The sequence below is a fragment of the Engystomops pustulosus genome, chromosome 2 (assembly GCF_040894005.1).
Source record: "Engystomops pustulosus chromosome 2, aEngPut4.maternal, whole genome shotgun sequence".
NCBI classification, from domain to species: domain Eukaryota; kingdom Metazoa; phylum Chordata; class Amphibia; order Anura; family Leptodactylidae; genus Engystomops; species Engystomops pustulosus.
The window spans coordinates 205,591,635-205,613,277 of NC_092412.1; the positions used below are offsets into that span (position 1 = coordinate 205,591,635).

The window sequence follows — 21,643 nt, forward strand, 5'->3', positions numbered from 1 at the left end:
CCAGCTTTGAAACCCAGTAGTTGTAGGGAGCTGTGTGATCATTTAGGACGATGGTCCTGTAAAGATCAGCCCTACTCTGCCGAGACTGGGGACAGATGACTTGTCTTGCTGGGGTGACATAAAACTGGCCTTGTAAAGTGTACGTTACACCAGATACACCATGATTAAGAACGGTTAATCCGTTTGAAACGCGTTGGATAGAGCAAGGGAATATCGAGAAACAATGCTGTGGATGTTTGTATTCTGACCAAATAAAAGTCTCAAAAGTTTTTTCCGGAAATTGGCTGGACTGTCGAGAGTTTTTTCTGCAAGCTTGTAAAGTGTACCCCTGCCAGTGCTGGACAAGCTGCCTGCTCGCTTACTCTCCCTCCCTACTTGTCCCGCAGAAGTACGCCCTTTGCTGCTAGCGCTGTCAGAAGGCAAATACTGTTTCAGCTTGTGCACCAGGGCCTGCTGGTATTCATGCATTCTCACACTCCTTTCCTCTCCAGGGATGAGAGTGGAAAGATTTTGCTTGTACCGTGGGTCCAAAATAGTGAATACCCAGTAATCGGTGCTGGAATAAATGCTTTGAACGCGACGGTCACGGGATAGACAGTCTAGCATGAAATCTGCCATATGCGCCAGACTCCAAACGCGCAAGAATTCACTCCCCTCACTGGCCTGACTGTCCATTTCCTCCTTCTCCAACTCCTCTTCTTCTGCCCATACACGCTGAACAGTGAAGGACTGAGCAATGCTCCCCTCTTCTGTCTCGCCAACATTCTCCTCCTCTTCCTCCTCCAATATGCGCTGAGAAATAGACCTGAGGGTGCTTTGGCTATCAACAAGGGAATCTTCTTCCCCCGTCTCTTGTGACGAGCGCAAAGCTTCCGACTTCATGCTCACCAGAGAGTGTTTCAACAGGCCAAGTAGCGGGATGGTGAGGCTGATGATGGCGGCATCGCCACTGACCATCTGTTTTGACTCCTCAAAGTTACTCAGCACCTGACAGATATCAGACATCCACGTCTACTCCTCATTGTAGACTTGAGGAAGCTGACTGACCTGACTACCAGTTCTGGTGGAAGTTGACATCAGGCAGTCTACAATCGCTCTGCACTGCTGGTAAACTCTGGATAACATGGTTAATTTTGAATTCCACCTGAGAGTGGAAGCATCTGTGCTGGACTTCCTGAAATGTGCACAGATGTGGCGCATTCTCGTGAGCAAATCAGATAGATTGGGGTATGTCTTGAGGAACCTCTGAACTATGAGATTTAACACATGGGCCAGGCATGGCTCATGTGTCAGTCTGCCGAGTTGCAGAGCCGCCACCAGGTTACGGCCGTTGTCACACACAACCATGCCTGGCTTCAGGCTCAGCGGTGCCAGCCACAGATCAGTCTGCGCCGTGATGCCCTGTAATAGCTCTTGGGAGGTGTGCCTTTTATCGCCTAGGCTCAGAAGTTTGAGCACCGCCTGCTGTCGCTTAGCGACGGCACTGCTGCTGTGCCTAGAGCTACCGACTGATGGCGCCATGCCCACGGATGGTAATTCGGAGGAGGAGGTGGAGAGGGGGGGGGGGGTGGGGGTAGGAAGCATAGTAGGCCTGAGAGACCTGGACCGAGGTAGGCCCCGCAATCGTGGAGGCGAAGGTGTGGTTTTCGCACGTGAGGTCTTTGGGCCTGGGTCCCGGGCAGGGGGCTGACTAGCAGAGGCAGCAGATGACACAGGGGAAGGAGCAGTGGTGTGCCCGGCCGGAGGTGAACGGCCTTGGTTCCATTGAGTGGGGTGTTTAGCATTCATATGCCTGCGCATACTGGTGGTGGTTAAGCTGGTAGTGGTGGAACTCCTGCTGATCCTGATGTGGCACAGGTTGCACACCACAGTCCGTCGGTCATCTGTTGTTTCTTTAAAGAACCTCCAGACTTCCGAAAATCTAGCCCTCGCCACGGGAGCTTCACTACGTGAAACATTTGGCGCTGATGCACCAGCTCTGGCCCTGCCTCTCCGTCTGGCCCCACCACTGCCTCTTCCAACCTGTTCTCGTCGAGGACTCGCCTCCGTCTCAGAAGCACTGTGTTCACCCGGCCTATCAACCCAGCTTGGGTCTGTCACCTCATCATCCTCCGATCCCTCAGTCTGCTCCCCCCTCGGACTTCCTACCCTGACAACAACTTCACCACTGTCTGACAACCGTGTCTCCTCATCGTCCGACACCTCTTTACACACTTCTTCCACTACGTCAACAATGTCATCATCACTCACAGACTGTGACCGGTGGAAAACCTGGGCATCGGGAAAGAGCTCAGCAGCAACCGGACAAGTGGTTTGTGACTGTGGGAAGGGTCCAGAAAACAGTTCCTCAGAGTATGCCAGTTCAAATGCCAAATTTTGCTGGGAGGGGCCAGACTGATGGGAAGGAGGCTGAGGTGGAGGAGTGCTGATTTTGGTGACATTGGTGGACTGTGTGGAAGACTGACTGGTGGACAAATGGCTAGAAGCATTGTCCGCAATCCACGACATCACCTGTTCGCACTGTTCTGGCCTCAACAGTGCTCTACCACGAGTCCCAGTAACTTGAGACATGAACCTAGGGAGTGTAGCTCTGGGGCGTTCCCCTGCTCCCTCATCAGCAGGTGGTGTCTCACCTCGCCCAGGACCACGGCCTCTGACCCCTGTAGTAGTTGGACGCCCACGCCCTCTACCCCTACCCCTCGGGTTCAACATTTTCAAAATTAAAGTGTAAACTGTAAATTTTTTTTGTGTTTTATTTTTTGTGTTTTTTTTTTTAACAAAACGATCAGAAGAAATCACACAGCAACCACAGAAGATGATGATGATTGCTATGGCTAGTTTCTAACCTACACTGACAGCACACAACAGGATTTTGTGCTGTGCCTGTGATGACTTTCAGTTTTGAAAAAAAAAAAAAAAAATTGGCAGACTGTGCCTAATTCAATCAAACCCCTAATAAATTGTCCCACTTAGGTGTTTGAGATGGATATGTGTGTCACAAGGAGCTAAATAGAACGTTCACAAGTCTCCCTTCAAATTCGTCACAATATGGTACTAGCTGCACTACTAGTGCCAGCAAGCCCAGCCACAAGCTTCTTGTAGACTCACTCCTGCCTAACATTAAGCTAATATAACACCCTAACGCTATCCCTGCAGCAGCAGCAGCTCTCTCCATAACGGCATCCAGACAGAGAATGATGCGAGCAGCGCGGGCAGGGGCTAGTCTATTCCAGGGTCACCTGATCAGGCCAGCCAACCACTGCTATCGACGTGTAAGTGTGGGGAGTGCAGAGTCTCCTGGCCTCTTGATTGGCTCTGTTTCTGGCCGCCAAAAATCAAAACGGCGGGAGATGCCATTTTCTCGAGCTGGCGAAATATTCGTCCGAGCAACTAGCAGTTACGAATACGCTAATGCTTGAACGAGCATCAAGCTCGGACGAGTGTGTTCGCTCATCTCTACTAGTAACCTAAGAGAAGAGAGAATGCATCCGCATATTGCACACCTATACTTCAGACGGGATTTCCCCTCTTTTTGAACCCTGCCGCCATCCGTAGATGTGGCGTTGCTGGTGGCCTTGGTAACGTTTTAAACCTATTGGGATGCTGCATAGGATTTGAGCCATTTTGGAGTCCTGCCTGTGGTAAATAAGATGCATACATACGAAAACATGAAGTTGTACCTTATGGAAAAAACTTTGGGAATGAGGTTGATTTTCTGTGGTGAGCGTTTACAGCAGCAATTCTCGTTCATGCCACTATATTATTTGTTTTAATATGTGACTACGAGCTATGCTAAGCATTAAGTCTATAAATAAGTAATGAGGTTAAGGTTTTTTTAAAATTGATGTTTTGTTTCTAAAAAACATATTTGTTGTGCACTGAGCCGCGGTCATCATGTGATCCAAGTCATGGACTGAAACGCGTTGCTTTTTAACAATAAATTGGAAACCTGATGGAATATATGTTTCGGGCCTAACAAGTTCATTGAACGCCGAGCTTTCATGGAAACAGCATCAGTTGTATTTCATGTGTATTTATCCACCAGTGGTCCTGGAACACAGAGGATGTGGGGATACGTGATCGTCTGCCAGGAATTATACTACATGCGCTAATATTAGTGGAACCAGGTAAGAGTCCATTTACACCATTCTCTCTATACTTATGGAAGTTGGAGCTATCCTTCTAAAATCAACTTTTAACCCCTCCGCGGCCCAGGAAGTACTATAACACATTAAAATATTTTATATAAAATATATTAAAAAATGTAAAAATAATAATAATTGGAGATTTTTCTAAAATATTTGACATATATATTTTCAGCTTTTCAATTTCATGTGTATTTCACAAAATATTCCACTGTCCCCCTCAATTTCTATGACCAGCAACAAGGTGGCTTAGTAGTTAGCATTTCAGTCTTTCAGCGCTGGGGACCTGGGTTCAAGTCCCAGGGCCAACATCTCCAAAGAGTTTGTATGTTCTCTCTGTGTTTGCGTGGGTTTCCTCTGGTTTCCTCACACACTGTAAAACATACTCATAGGTTTATCAGATTGTGAGCCCCATGGGGACAGGGACCAATTTGGCAAGCTCTGCGCAGCGCTGCGTAATCTGTGTGTGCTATATAAATAAAGGAATTATTATTTTATTAAAATAAATTCCAGGTCATATTTGGAATCCATCACTGTGGTGATGAGCAGAAACCAAGACACACCAGTCTCTTAGAAAATGCACACTTACAATCTTTATTAGTGTGCAGCCGCATATATAAAACACAGAAACTCATCTTCATAGGGGCGTGAAAAGGTGATAAAATACTGCAATGCTATAGGCCAACTTGAATATCTCCCAATAAATTCACTTTCCCAAAACATGCAGATGAACTTTACATATTAATTCTCACACAGAGCACTGTCTCCAGGGAGACAGAATGTTTTGACTAAAAGTCCTGAGAAGACTCCGATGGCTCCTCGGCGAGGCCAAAACATAAGATAAGCAGGTGCTGAAGCAAAAATATAGGACAAGAGTCAAGGGCAGAACTGTCTCTCAGTTGATTCAAAAATGATGTTTGAATCATGATATGAAAAGGCATTTTTACCATATGGCTGACAGTGGTCAGCGTGACCCCCCGGCTTAAGGCCGGCGCCACAGAAGGCGCTTTGTCTGCGCTTGCAAACGCAGACAAAGTCGCGCCCACCGGGGCGGGCCTCGGCCCGATCGCATCGGCGTTTCTATGGAAACGCCTGCGATCGGGAACGAGCCGCCGGTGTTTCGCGTTAATTTAAAGCTGGGGCATCCTCTCTCTCCCCAGCTTTACATCCTCCACAAGGTAATATCATCTCTCTTGCTTGCACCTTAACATATGTTCGGCACTCCTCGTGAGTATGAAGAGGACTCAGCGCCAAAACAGGTTGGTGCATCTTTAAAGGTCATCTACCACCAGGATGAAATATTGTAAACTAAGCACACTGACATAATGATGTGTGCCCACTTTGGCAGGATGTGCTCATTTTTTTTTTAGCTTCTTATGCCCTGGTTTTTACAGAAAAAAGCCTTTCAGACATATGCCAATGAGCCCTAGGGTGTCTAGGATCCATAGGTGTTAATGGAGCTTGGAGCCCCTCAAGCTCATTTGCATAACTTGTAAAGCCTTTTATACTTGAAACCAAGGGAATAGGAAGCGTATAGAAGATCAGATCCTTCCAGAGGGGGCACACAGCAATATGTCAGTGTGCTTGGTTTACAATCCTTGATTTTGGTGGTAGCTGTCCTTAAACAAAAGTTCTGTTCAGGAACCAAATCCACCACTGCCATCGATCACAGATGATAACATTAAAGGGTCGCTGATGCTAGCACGGATCTCGGGTGTTAGAGGTGGGTGCAAAAAGCTGGTTAATGGGTTGGTCAGCAGCCACCAACCAGATTTTCTGGGTGAGCTATAATGCTGAACTTATGCGGTTTGGGTCTGTTCAGCACTAAACCTGATCTATCTATCTATATCTCTATCTATCACTCTGTGACCTTTTTGATTCCCTTCTGTTGATATTTACAATGATAAATTCTGTCCAGAATCCAGTGTACACATAACCCCATGCAGTGCATGTGACTGGATTATACACATGTGGGTGTATTAGGCCGCTATCCTGTGGGTCACAGCGGGCGCACTTTCAGGACAGGAGCGGAACTTAGCTGCACTCTGGCCCCGGGCGGCGGGTGTTTCCGTGGGTGTGACCGGCTCAGCCTCCGTCTACTAGCCGCCCCATCACAACAGCAGCCATGTGGCTTCTGGAGCTCATCGTGCCGGTGCTGTGGAATTACTATATCGCGACAAAAGTGGTGCTGCAGCAGCTGCTCGGCCGCTCCTTCCATCTCCCAGGTCAGACACTGCTCTCTCTTTGTGTAGCGCAATGTGAATTATTTCTGTCATAAGATGTCGCATATCGTGCGTGTCGTGGCGTCATCACCTCGCGCCTGTAACAAGCCTGGACAGTCGAGACATGACGCCCATTATATCGCGATATCTCGCTGACCCTGTTGCGGTGAGCTGGGGTACTGTCCAATCGTCAGCGACATACGGTTTTTAGAGAGCCGAGATCGTGTGACAAGAGCCGTGTACATCGGGACAGGTTTGTATCCCGCTATCGCCTTGTTATAGCTGCCGATATAACACTATAGTGCTCACGACAGGAGGGGGCGGAAACGTGGCGACCTTGAGCCCTCCCTGGGACACCTCGTAGCCGCGCTCGGTCACCGGAGGAAGTAGATGGGGACGCAGACGGTGTCGCCTCAGGGAGCGACGCGGGAAATCCCGCCGCAGGCGCGCCGCCGCCTCCTCCTGAGTGTCTGTGCGCGCTCCCGCTCCTGTGTGACCCGGGAGGGTCCTGGGGCCTGACTTCCCTATGTCTCCCGTCATACACAGCCGGCACTGCAGCCCAGTTTCCTGTACCAGGCATAGTGTATAGGTACAGCATCCATAATGGGCAGTGCACAGCCCTTCTCATGTCATGGCCAAATGCTGTGTCCAAAAGTGATGGACCAGGGAGACACAAGATATAGGGAACCTGTCAGGGGCGATTTTGGACACTAAAACACCCACTTATTACTTATGTTTAGGTGCCACAAATTGCACTTGGAAAACATATTTTTTTAGGCATATGAGGAACCCCCCCCCCCCTAAACGCAATACTGACCTTGTCCCTTGGTACCTGTGCGTTGTGACAAGTGAAGCTGGAGTATTACCCCCTGGCTTCACTTCCTGCGAGAGGTGGCACCAGCGTGGGGTTTTCTGATGCGAGTCCGATATGCTTTATTGGACTCATATCCAGGTAAGTATCAAAATTTTATCAATTTTATTTTCTTTGCACATAACCAATCTGTAGGGATTTTTTGTGACAAAGGGTGATGGCACATGTGGCGCTTTGAACTCGTTTTTGGCCCTTTTTTAAGCAGTCCGTTAAAAACGCATGCATCCGTTTTTTAAGGGTTTGACCAATTATCTTAATTAAAACTGGATAAAAATGAACGCGTCTCCAAAAAACATGCATTTTTAACAGACTGCTTAAAAATGGGCCAAAAACGGGTTCAAAACGCCACGTGTGCCATCACCCTAACTGGTTGCAACTTGATTGCATTCAATTTGACTGTTTCTCATCTGTCCGTCCAATGACCGATCCTCAAGTGAACAGGAGCAGAGTTGTATATCCCGGACTGCTGATACAGTGGACAGACTGATGTATTAATGCCCCTGTATGTCTTCCAGCAATGTATGGAATGGGGGAACCCAAACTGATTCTATATTACCTAGCCTGATGATAGGATATCAAGAATGGAACCCCCCCTCCCTTCCTTCCTAGCAGCAAAACCCCTGGCCAGTTCACATCTGCGTTTGGCTTCCATTTCCTTTTTTTTTTTTTTTTTTTCATGTAATTTGATAAGGCTACATTAATAGCAAAGTATCAGGTTCTTTGCAGATTCCATATGCTGACTGGATTTCATAGACCGACCAGCATAAAGGGATTTTTTGCATCATACCATTATCCCCCCCAACTACTTGCTATGAGGGTGATGTCGTAGGGAAAAAAGTCCCAATTATTGGCTGTTTTTAAGGGTCTGTGACCAGGTATGATAGATAGCAGACGTTAGGGGCTTCTTGTGATGATATGACCATTTCATAAACCTCATGTGTTGAATCAAGCTGATCACGCTTGGCATCTACCCTGGACTAGAACAGTCATTTACAAACGCAATTGCACCTTATTCTTTCAGGAAATCCAAGAGACTCATTCCCTTTATTCTTAACAATAATAAAACTTTGTATAGCGCCATCTTATTTCCCAGCTTTACTACTCCTGGGGTACATATAGAAACAAAAGACATTACAGACTAGCATTGTCAGATGAAACAATAAGTGAGGGCCCTGCTTGCAAGAGCTTACAGTCTATGAGGAAGGGGTCTTGGGGTTCGTAGGATTATATAGATAACACATTTAAATAGTTTTACTAGCCCATTCTGTGGGAAGGCTTTTTATTCATTTTTTTTTGTGTTTCCATTATATTCTTCCGTCTTTTTAAAAATCCATAATTTTTTTATTTCTCTGTACAAAGCTGTATGAGGGCCTGTTTTCTGCATACCAAATTGCACTTCCTAGTGACAGTATTTAATAATTCAGGAAATGTGTGGGCAAGCTGGGTAAAAATTCCAAGTGCTGTGAAATTGACAAAAAAAAAAGCACATTGACACAATATTTTATTGGGCTCTATTTTTACAGCTTTTATTGTTGACTCCAAATGACACCACCCCTTATTCTTTGGGTCGGAACAATCAATGATATGCCAAATCTATATAGGTTTTATTCTGTTTTAATAAATTTTAAAAAAATCAAATCTTTTGTACACAAAAATTAGTCTCTATTGTGCCATATTCTGAGGCCAAGAACTTTTTCATACTTCAGTGTATGGACCTATGTTTCAAAATGCCAAAAAGTGGCTACTCGGACATTTGGCTGCTATCTTCTGTCACAGGGTTCACCGCCAGGAATAATTTATGTTTATAGAGGACATTTTGGGATGTAGGGTGACCTAGTATGTTTATGTATTTGTTATCAGTTCTAGGGAAGGAGGTGATTTGAAATGATTTAGGTTTTTCTTTAATTTTTTTTTTTTTACTTTTATTGTACTTGAGCCGTCAGAAGTCTAATCGTTTCTACCTTATATTGCAATATAACCGTATTGCTGTATTTGTGGATATTAGTGCTTCTGGCTTCCATAGCTTCCAGACCCCACTGATAAATTATTCTAATAAATGTTGTATAATGTTATTCCTGGTGAAAATGAGAGACCCTCTTTATACAGAGTGATGGATGGATTGTTATGGTGGGGAGATGTATATCCTGGTACAAGCCCTCAAATTGCAATTACTAGCGAGCCACCAGTAATTCTGACTACAGGCAGTCCCCGGGTCGTGTACAAGATAGGTTCCTTGGGTTTGCACTTAAGTTTAATTTGTATGTAAGTTAGAACTGTATATTTTATAATCGTAGCTCCAGATAAAAAATGTATTTTTGTCCCAATGACAGTTGGATTTTCAAAATTTTTTTTGCTTTAAAGGGACCAAGGATTATCAATAAAACTACATTACAGACACCTTACAGCTGATCATTGCAACCTGGGACTAAAGGAAAGCCTCCATGAGAGGTCACAGTGGTCAGAGGGGTCTGTTTGTAACTAGGGGTCGTCTGTAAGTCGGGTGTCCTTAAGTATTTCCCCCTTCGTCAAGTGGGTGTGGTCAGATTTATGGCTGTGCATCTTCGAACGTTCTCAAACTCGTCAATAAACTAGGGCCCCATGTACTACTAAAATAAATTAGAAAAACAAAAAAGACACTCTGCATATAAAAAAAACAAATGCAAAATAGAAAATAACTTACAGTATTTTTCAGACCATCAATAAATGCCTGCTAAAATGTCTAGGTTCTTATATAAGGCGCACTGGACAATAAGACGCACCTCATTATAAGGATGAATGACCAGCAGGTGGCAGACCTGTGCACAGTTCAAGGTAGCTGTTGTCTGTAAGTAAGGTTCGTATATATGGCGCACTGAACTATAAGGCGCACCTTTGATTTCTGAGAAAATCAAAGGATTTTTTTGTGCGCCTTATAGTCCGAAAAATACGGTAAATAAAATCTTGCTTCAAAACCTATATTAATTGATTTAAAAATACCTTCTGAGCGATTGGAGAAGTGATGGGATGAAACGACTCTTAAACTAAACAATACTCCAAATCTGATTCCATAACTTTATGAACTAGTGCTTTCTTTAGTTATTTTTAGGGGCCATTAATTCATGAGCCATTTACATGCATTTTATTTGTAGTTTTATTTTTGCCGCCTCATATAATCTCTGTCTTCCTGCCTCTAGCAGATACTCTTTAATGAGTGAAGTCTTTGCTGAAGACTGGCATTTACAGCACAATGGAGGCTAAAAACATTGACGTCCCACAGCCTGACCTCAAGCTTGTTGCACATCCTAGAGCTAAGAGTAAAGTATGGAAGTATTTTGGATTTGACACAAATGCTGAGGGGTGCATCATGCAGTGGAAGAAAATCTATTGCCGCATTTGTATGGCTCAGATTGCATATTCCGGGAATACGTCCAATCTTTCGTACCATCTTGAGAAGAATCACCCAGATGAGTTCTGTGAATTTGTAAAAAGCAACACAGAGCAAATGAGAGAGGCGTTTGCCACTGCATTCTCAAAGTTGAAGCCAGAAGCATCACAACAAGTTGTCCAGGAAACCTTCATACTGAAGAGTAATCATACTTTTGACAAGAAACAACTTGAAGTATCATCTGCAGTAGTCAACCTAATATGTGAGGGTATGTTTCCTGCTTCTATATTAGATGAGCCCACTTTTAAAGCTCTTCTAAAAACCATGGATCCTAGGTATGAAATTCCAAGCCGGAAATACATTTGCAGCAGGGTTCTACCTGAGAAGTATCACACTGTTAGAGATGTTATTCTGAAAGATTTGGTAGATGTTTTGTGGTGTGGCATCTCCACTGATATGTGGAAAAGTGAAAGCCAAAATCGGTCATATGTTACCCTATTTGTGCACTTTTTGGCACCTGGTTCTTCTAATTATTTTTCTTTAGGGTCTCGGTGTTTGAAAACTCTTGAGGTACCAGAGGAGAACAAAGCTGAAGCAATTACAAGAGTTCTGTATGAAACCTTTATTGAGTGGGGGATTAGCTCAAAAGTTTCTGGAGTTACAACTGACTATAGTAAAGACATTATTAAGGCCTGCTCTCTACTTGACATTCCTATAGACATGCCTTGTGTGGGTCAGACATTTAATAAAGGAATACAGCAAGCTTTTCAACTCCCAAAACTCTCTGCACTTCTTTCAAGGTGTAGAAAGTTGCTAGAATATTTTCAGCAGTCAACAGTTGCTATGTACATGCTTTGTGAGAAACAAAAACAGCAAAATGCAATTCCTTGCATGCTTATAAGTGATCGTGTTTCTTGGTGGGGCAGCACACTTGGAATGTTACAACGTCTCAAGGAACAGCAATTCACCATAGCGGGTGTTTTGGTTGAGGATAGTAATAACCACCATCTTATGCTAGAAGCCAGTGAGTGGAACATAATAGAAGGTCTTGTAGACCTTTTGCAACCTTTTAAACAGGTTGCTGAAATGTTGTGTATGTCAAAATATCCTACCATCAGTATGGTTAAGCCTCTTCTTCATATGCTTCTAAACACATCATTGAATATCAAAGACACAGACTTAAAAGAGATCAGCATGGCCAAGGAAGTAATCGCCAAAGCTTTATCAACTGCATATCAGCAGACACCTGAAATAGATATGTTCTTGAACATTGCTACCTTTTTAGATCCTAGATACAAAAGACTTCCATTTCTATCTGCATTTGAACGTTCCCAAGTTGAAAATCGTGTTATTGAGGAAGCAAAGACCCTGTTGGATAGAAATAAGGAATCCGCAAGATCTGAAGATAAAGTATTTTCAATTTCAGAAGAGCCTCCGATGAAAAAACTGGCTGTGTCATCCATTCCTCCTCCTTCAAGCAGCATCAACAATATGCTAGCTGAAATATTCTGCCAGTCTGGGCCTTCAGAGGATCACGAAGAATGGCATGCACAGGTTGTTGAGGAGTTGAGCAATTTCAAATCCCAAAAAGTTCTTGGACTAAATGAGGATCCATTGAAATGGTGGTCTGATCGTTCAGCACTGTTCCCTCTTCTACCAAAGGTTCTCCAAAAATATTGGTGTATTATTCCCACAAGAGTCTTCCCTGAACGTCTGTTTAGTTCATCTATGAATGTGATTAGTGCAAAAAGAAACAGATTAGCTCCTGCTCATGTGGATGAACAAGTTTTTTTGTATGAGAATGCACGAAATTCTTCAGAAGCAGAACCAGAAGATGACGACGAAGGAGACTGGGGTTTGCAACAAGAACAGTTTTTTCCTTTTAATGACTCGGTCACTGTAGGCAATAATTTCTTCTCAATTCGGGAAAGTGGATTTATTTAAGATATTCCCTTGGGGCACATTTTTAATTTATTGGGATATATGTATATATTTTGTACACTGTGCTTGTCTTACGGACTAGCCAAAATGTAGGTTCTGCGTCTAGTCAACGTAACAACTGATCATTTTATTTAAAAAAATTTTTATAGCTTGTTTTAGGCACTCAATTGAGACCCTGATTTTACAAATGAACATTATATAGTTTGAACTTTTTTACGTAGTGATTGTCTTCACAGCATATTGCAGCCTGTGTCTTGAACTATTCGGCAGTAGAATAATGCTTTTTACTTTGGCATTAAATTATTTTCAATATGATCAAATGAAATGTTCTTCTTAATGTATGTTATCAGGATAACAGCTGATAACCTATCCACAGAATACGCTGCTAAGGGCCTTAACAATGAGTCCGCCAATGATCTTAACATGGACTTCCCAACTCACATTTTAATAAAGCAGTTATTTGATGTATGTATTGCTTCTTCATAAATATATTTGTGATTGGCGGAAACATAAACTTTGAATGGATTAGTAGCGAGAATTGTTTTCTACTTTTATAGTTGGACAGCTTTAATTCTAGGACAGAGCTATAATAAAATATTGCTATATTCTACTAATTTACTAACTATAACCTTAATCTAAATATACTTAATTAAGGTCATAAAATTCCAATATAGTAAACCACCTAATCCCTAAAATTTTTCTGCCTGAGCAAAGATTCTGACCCGATCATGGATGACCAAACTAAAACATGGGGGCAGATTTGCTTACCGGATCCTGTCGCGATCCCGCGGTGCGTTGTCCAACAAGGATTTGGGTCCGGCGCCATATACGTAGCTCGTGCGCGCGAGTTCCTGCATCCATCGCTTTTGCGCCGAGGTCCGCCACAGTTCACTTTCTTCCCGGTGCTTGTAAGTGTGTGGCTTGCGACACATTTGTAATTGTTGAAATCTGGGTGTTGTCCAAATCTGTCGGGTTGTCCAACGGCTTGCCCCCTGATTTCTGCCGCGTGCAAGCCGGCGCCGATGCGCCAAAATCCAATCCCGTGTGCCAAAAACAGGGGCTCCCTCCCCCATGTGCAATGATAGACATTTACCCACAAATTATTTCCTCATGCGTCAATGAGCAGGGAAGAGCCAAATATAAACCTTTAAAGCAAAACTATCAACAGGAATGTCATTTATAGCTGGTGACAGGTTCCAATATTGTATGCTATGCTGATTTTAAAAATGCTTTTGTCAGCATTCAAAATCATTTCAGTAGTTTATAATAGTTAGATTTACATTTACCTGGCTCCCTGCCAGCAGCATGTGGTGAGTAGTCCTGGGGGGTGGGCAGCTGTAGCCTGTGTGTGTGCGCCTGTGTGTCTTCTCATGCATTCTTCCGCTACACACCATCCCTCTTCCTGTCTGCTTAATGCACATGATGGTAAGGGGGCAAGGAGCTACATGAGTTTGGATGGGAGAACACACGGGCTGAAAATGCCCCTCCCCCGGACTGTCCACATGCTGCTGGCAGGGATCGAGGTAATGTGAATTACATTTATTTAAACTACTAAAATGTTAAATGATGCTGACAAAGGCATTTTTAAAATCGGCATAGCCTAGGGAGCTATTGGAACCTGTCATCAGCTAAAAATTACATTTCGGTGACAGGTTCCCTTTAAACTTTCAGTATTTTCCAAACTATAATGGCTACATACTTCTTTGTAACCAATTTTTGTTTAAATTGAATAAGTTATTAGGAAAAATAATATGTATATTTAAATATTTGTTTAATTTTTTTTATTTCCATGTCACAACATATGTTTAATAAAAAAAAATGTACTGTACCCTGTAAATTCGCTGTGGTCGCTTTGTCTAATAATAGACTGACACTTGCAGTTCTGTAGGTGTTTTTCTTTGCCAGCAGAAAGTTCAATTATAGCTTAGACAAATTGACAATAGAAGAAAACTACAAAAGTAAACAGCATTGTTTCATCCACTACGGACAAAAGAATGTCTCAGCCTACTCCCCCTTCCTTGCACAGACCTTTCCCATAGACTGTAGTGAGTTGTCTTCAAGCAGTTGCTGTCGATGGATTTCACTTGTTGTGAACAAAACAAAGGGGAGGTTTACGCAAAATGGCAGCCCCATAACCATGGACAGGAAATAACAAATCTAGAAACCGCTTTAACATATCCAGGTGATTTTAAGATTGTACTTCATTGTTCATGTTTTGCGTTTATGAAAAAGAAAAATTTGTTGAAATTTCTGAAACATGTATTTTCAAAATGTTTTGCTCTTCATACATAGCAGCGAAATAACTTGATAACTAACATTTCCTGACTGTTTGCTTTATGTTTTTGTGGGTTTTTTATGTGTCCTCGCATTTTTTAAGATTTTGTGAGGCCTATAAGGTGTTATTTTGCACATTTTCATGAAAATCACCAAAACTTATTTTTTCTGTCTGGCAATTGGCATGGCTCCTTTTTTTCCATGAACAGCGCCACTCCTGACTATAGTTTGTGCTGTAGAAAACTTAATTTATCTGAGCTGGTATACCATGCATTACCTGTTTATGGAAAGAAGCAGACATGTTGTTCAAATCCAAGACAATCCCTATAAATCTACCAACAAAAAAAAAAATCACCTGTCCAACATACAATGCTACATATAAGGCATGCTTGATAATGCCTTGATCGAATTGGCGAAACGTCGCACTATGTTGGTGGAATAAAACCCTTTTTTTCATTGGAAATACCGGAGTGCTGCTTCTCAATTGTCTACTACTATAAGGCATTCCCCGTATCCTCCCAACATAGTATCCTGTGAATGCATCCCTCCTGACTCCATGCTGTCCCATGTCCCAGCTTTCTATTCGAGTGACTCCCTCTGGCAGTCTCCAACTGTCACTTTGTCTATTCGATTTATGAGAAGTGTCTGAGAGCAGAGCTGTTCTAGTTGCCCATGGCAACCAATCAGAGCTCAAGTTTCATTTTTGCAGTTGTTTATAAAATTACAGCTGATCTCTGATTTGGTTTCCATGGGCAACTGGAACAGTTTTACCGGAGTCACACAGAGAGTGACTGTGAAATATTTGGTGATTGTAAATGCGACGGTACAGATTCCTTTAGCCGATATATATATATATTACACATACATACACACTCGGCTTTATATATTAGATATATGTGTATAGTCAATACTTGTTCACGCTCATATACAGCTCACACACTGCAATACAAATGTAGGATCTGATGGGCTGCTCAGGCAGTCCCAGGGCTTTCCTCAGACCCCTATGGTAAGCTCACCATTGGTTCAATCCACCAGGAAGGGGCAGAATCTCCATAATATGCAGCTGACACTCGTAGCTTCTGGCTCTGCTTTATATTATAGTGGAATATGGACATGGAAATCAAAATGACACAAAAAATCTTCAAAATGTGTTTAACATGTAAAACTTAATTCAAACTATAGATCATTTTGTCCTACAGATTCTCTTTACAGCCCGTTGTTCCAACAAAGTTGCTTGTAGGATTTAGTGGATTGTTTTCTTGTGGGCTTGGATTTTACGGCTTTCAATGAGCGCCCCAAATGACATGTCTACTTTATTCTTTGGGTTGATACGATCATGGGGATACAAAATTTGTATAGGTTTTATGTTTTCATACATTTACAGAAATTGTACGGAGCTGTGAGTGGTGTCATTTTTTTTGTGACATTTGATGTTTTCAATGCCATCATTTTTGGAACTATATGACCATTTGATCACTTTTTATTGAATTTTTTATATTTTTCAAAATGGCAAAAAAAGTGACATTTTCAACTCCGGGTTCTATGTTCCGTTACTGGGTTAAACGCAATGAAAAAACATTGATCAGGCGTTTTCGGATGCGGTGATACGTAATGTGGGTATATGGGGATTTTCTTCCTCATTCATTACAATGTGCAATTAGCACATTGTAATGAATGGGTTAAAATGAGACAGCCGAGGTTGTCGTGGCAACTGATCACCACTCCCTGATGACGTCACGAGCGACTATCTCCGACAAGATGGTGGCGCCCATGCCCTTTTTGAAGCTGCCGGTAGCTTTGCCGGCTGAGGATCATCTGGATAAAGCCTGCTATCAGTGCCAGCACCGATCGCGGGTGTTACCAGTAAGTCTTTGCTGCAATATGCAACAAAGACTTACCGGTTATGGAGAGGGCTCAGCCCGTGAGCCCTCTCCATGTACCCGCGCATCGTTAAGGGGTTAATGAATTCTACCATGAGGAATCTACTATCAGAAGTAGATCTGATGGTAGATTCCTCCTGGCTGCCTCTGCCCTATTCTGTAATGTAATAATCCTGGAACCTAACCTAACTTGTTAAAAACTTGATTTTAGTAATGTGTAAATTAACTGCAAAGACTACTGGGGGTGTCCTAGTCTGGCCGGGTCCTGGGAGCTAAGACTAGACTACTCCACGCCCTAGCTGCCTCTGCAGTTCATTTACATATTACTAGATTAATGTTTTTAACAAGGTAAACTAGGTTCAAGGATTATTACATTACAGATTACATCCAGAACATAGCACCCGAAGTTGAAAATGGCACTTTTTTGCCATTTTGAAAAATATAAAAAATTCAATAAAAAGTGATCAAATGGTCGTATAGTTCCAAAAATGATCGCATTGAAAACGTCAAATGTCACAAATCTAGTAGAATAGTAGATTCCATATGGTAGGTTTCTTTTAATGCCTTACGTAGCGGCTTCATTATGAAGGGAAAAGGAAAAATTGACATTTGATTTGTACCTCTATATCACTGCTTTTTCAATGCTGGAAATTAAAGGAGAGATTCCTTTCAGTTAGTGGCAACTGTTAGGTGTGCATACAGATACCTACTGGGCAATCACCGATGAGAGCACCATAATTGTATAGAAAGAGTAGAGACTTAGTTGGATTTTAATTTTCAAGGTATTCCCCTGACAAACAATATATTTATATACTCTATACCAAGCTGTCTGTAGATTACAACTCATTTTCATGGTGATAGTTGACCTTTACATTACATTGGTTAACATTGATCCCGAAGGATAAAAATAAAACCTCTTCTTGTTCATCAGTCATCAGAGTGGAATGTTGCCTAAAAGATGAAAAAAGTTAAATACAGCATTCACAGTGAAGTGAAATATATTGCACTTATTTGTAAAAAAAAAAAGTTACAATCATCATGCAATTAGTCAAACTGCCCAAATTGGTACCTAGCTAACATTAACCATCTGCTTTATGCTGACATTATTTTTTTTATATGTTAATTTATTTTATTAGGACGTTATGAGCCTTACAGTTTGAACAGCGAATTTTGCCCCAAATTTTTAAGTAAATTTCATATTCGATATTGTCAGAGGTCTATTCATCTTCGTTAGGGTTTTCAAAGCTCTATTTATTAGAAACTCTATTTATTAGAAAATCATCCCATTTTTAAAACTGCACCCCTCAAACTCTTCAAAACCGCCTTTGGTAAGCTTGTTAACCTTTTAAGCATCTCACAGTAATTAACCCCTTAGCGCTCTGCGCCGTAGCTGTACTGCGCTGAGTCCCGCGAATAGCGCTCAGCGCAGTACAGCTACTGCGCAGAGACGATACCGGTTCAGCGCTGTATAGCAGCCGAACCAGCATCGTTAGCCGCGGGATTTCAACGGTAATCTACCGTTGACATCCCCGGCTAACACCCGCGGTCGGAGTGGGCTCCGATCGCGGGTGTTTAACCCGTTAAATGCCGCGGTCAACGCGACCGCGGCATTTAACATGCCTTCTGGGGGTCTTTACCCCACGATCGGCCCCCCCGCACCGTTTTCGGGGGGTCCGATCGGGACCCCAGAGAAGCCTGGAGGGTTTACCTTTAAGATGGCGTCTGTGACGTCATCTTAAAGGCAAAGTGTCAGCCTATGCATCTGCATAGGCTGGCACTGATAATACCCTGCAATACATTAGTATTGCAGAGTATTATCAAGAACAAGCAATCAGATGATTGCTTGTTCATATCCCATGGTGGATCAGGTAAAAAAATGTAAAAAGAAATGTTTTTCAATAAAAAATTACTTTATAAATCACTAAAAATGCCCATAAGCCCCAAAACATATAAAGAGACATATAACACTCAAAAAAGTCTAAATCATAACACAAACCCCACATATATAGTATCACCGCGTCCGTAACAATCCATAGAATAAAACTAAATAACTATTGAACCCATATGATGAACGCCGTAAAAAAAAAACGTTAAAAACCCGCCAAAAATTATGATTTTTACCTATTATATCCCACTAAAAATGCAATAAAAAGTGATCAACAAAACGTATGTACTCCAGAATGATATTGTTGCAAAGAACAACATGTCCCGCAAAAAACAAGCTATCGACCAGCTCTGTAGCCAAAAACGTAACAATGTTATGCCACTTGGAAGACGGCGATGCAAAAATGATAGATTTTTCCCCACATTAGGGTTTTATTTGGCAAATTTAGTAAAACATAAGAAAAAATATTCATGTCTGGTATCCCCGTAATCGTATCGACCCATAGAATGAAGATAACATGATTATTAGGCTATACGGTGAACACGAAAAAAAAAAAAAAGTTAAAAATCCAGTACAGAATTGATGCTTTTCTACTCATGACCTCAAAAAAGTTCCAAAATTTTCAACAATAGGTGATACCAACCCCAAAATGGTAACACTGGAAAAAGCATCTCGTCCCGCAAAAAAAATGCCGTCACATGGCCCAAATAACGGAAAAGCGAAAATTTTATAGCCTTCAAAAGGGGGCAACAAGAAAACTAAAATCCTGGCAGCTGCAGGGTGCTCCTTCCCTTCTGCGCCTCGCTGTGCCCCCATAACACAAGTAATGTCCACATGTGGGGGGTCGCTGCACTCAGGAGAAATTGTAGAACAAATTTTATGGTGAGTTTTCTCTTTTTATCTTTTGGAAATGTGTAAATTTTAGGGCTAAATGAACGTATAACCGACAAAATTTGACCATTCTAAATTTCACCGCCATTTTGATTCAATTACTATGAAGATCTCAAGGGGTTAACAATCTTTGTAAATGCTGTTTCTGATAGTTTGAGGGGTGCAGATTTGAAAATGGGTTGGTTATATAGGGGGTTTTGTAGCTAAATATGTAAAATTTGATTTCAAACAGTATTTATCCCCAAAATAGTCAATTCCGAAAATACGGAAAATCGCTATTCGATTTGTAGGCCGCGTGACGTCAAAATAAATTATCCAAACATTTCAAAAATTATGAAAATGTAAAGTAGACAAATGGGAAATGTTATTCTGCAAGTTATTTAGGTGGTAAATTTATCTGCCTGAAAACGCGGTGATCTTGAATTTCGAAAATGGCAAATTTTTCTAAAAATTCATCATTTTTTTCTTTTTTTTGTAAATAAACGCAAAACTTATCAGCCAAAATTTACCACTAAAATGAAGTACAACATGTTGGGAAAAAAACATTCTCAGAATCGCTTTGATAAGTAACAGTGTTCAAAAGTTATTACCACAGGAAGAGACACTGGTCAAATTTCAAAAAAAAGTTGCGAGCCTTAACCTGCAAACAGGCTGCGTCCTTAAGGGGGTTAAAGCAAAATGGAGGATCTCTTTGGAATTTTTACATTTTGACAAAATCATAGTTTATCCGAGTTGGAAAAAGAGATTTATGGGAATTCTATATAACGTAACCATCAATGTTATTTATTTGTAAAAAGGCATCTAGACCCTTCTTGAAGCTCTCTGCTGTCCCTGCTGTGATCAGCGCCTGAGCAGGCTATTCCACAGATTGACAGTTCTCATAGTAAAAATAAAGCCCTGTCGCCTCTGGGGATTAAACCATGATTTCTGCAGACGGAGACAGTGCCCCCTCGTCTTTTGGTTTTATTTAATCCGGAACAACTTACCACCATATTTTTTTGTATGGACCATTCCTGTATTTACCTGAGACCCTCCATACCCCTTATCATTTTTCTGGCTCTTCATTGTACCCTCTCCAGCCCCAGGGCATCCTTTTTATGGACCGGTGCCCAGAACTGGACAGCATATTCCAGGTGAGGCAGAACCAATGCCTTGTACAGTGGTAATATTACATCCCTATCCTGAGAGTCCATACCACTTTTGATACATGACAAGATCTTGCTGGATTTGGAGGCAGCTTGTTTTTTTTTGAGGCTAGCTTACATTTCCATTTTTTTATATGGGCTTATAAACATGGCCATTGTTTTCACAGCCCCCTGTAAAAGCCTGGTGCCGCTCAGAAAAAACTCGGGGCACGTTCTGTTTTTGCTCCTGTTTGCGCCTCTGCCTTCCCATAACTGATAATATGGGAAACGTTAAAAATATTGACACACTGATCAGCTGTGGTTTGTGAGCAGAGAAAAAAATGTTCCTGTGCAGATAGCCATACAGTGGTTTTCTCATCTGGATATTCCATACCTAAAGTCTTCAGTCCCTCTTTCTCCCTCCCACATGCTCATGGTGCTGTCACCCATCGATGACGTCACTGCAGCAAGTATTTTCTGCACTTTGCAGTAAAATTGTTCCCTCAGTCGTGCGCACTTGTCTCCACTCTTGCTACCCGGCCCCTAAGTCTGAGGGAAGCCAAACAGTAAGGCGCCAGCAGTATGAATCTTGAAAGTGAGTTGCGGACCTTCTCACTGCCTAGAGGGACTAGAGGATCCAAGAAGGGTACTCCCCCAACACTCATCTATTCTGGCAGGGAGTCTGGTAAGCTAAACTAAGTGATTGCAAAGAAACTACATTTCTGAAATTTGACAAAAGCACCTTAGGAGTATTCATGTTTTGGGAACCAGTCCTTGGTGAAAAATGTGCATCCCTGGTAAAAGGTTCCCCTTAACAGCAATCACTCCAGCAGTAGTAGTGGTATCCAAGGATAACTGACTAGTTTGTAAAGGACCATATGACTACATTTATTGGAAATTAGGTTTACACATGTACATTTTTTTAAAGTAACGTTCAATTTAAGAAATGTATATGGAAAATTAACCAGTACACGGTGGTGATCGGGTCGCGCTGCATGGAGCTCCGTACGCCAAAGTATAAAAAAGTTATTAGCTCCAGAAGTTGG

The 21,643-nt window shown here is 42.2% G+C and overlaps 1 protein-coding gene across 11 annotated transcripts in view; it reads left to right on the plus strand.

Annotated features, from left to right (window-relative positions):
* The first annotated feature begins 6,102 nt into the window (after positions 1–6,102).
* Positions 6,103–21,643, plus strand: part of ZBED1 (zinc finger BED-type containing 1) — a 158,395-nt gene continuing 142,854 nt past the window's right edge. For 2 of the 11 annotated variants that reach the window (XM_072137896.1, XM_072137899.1), the window contains exons 1-2: positions 6,447–6,620; positions 10,415–10,870. In XM_072137896.1, coding sequence (XP_071993997.1) covers positions 10,465–10,870 — 406 coding nt within the window. In that variant the 5' untranslated portion in view covers positions 6,447–6,620; positions 10,415–10,464. Of the gene's footprint in view, positions 6,371–6,436; positions 6,621–6,742; positions 7,320–10,411; positions 15,422–21,643 lie in introns of those variants that run through there. The other 9 variants (XM_072137898.1, XM_072137897.1, XM_072137891.1 and 6 more) reach the window with 8 other exon arrangements.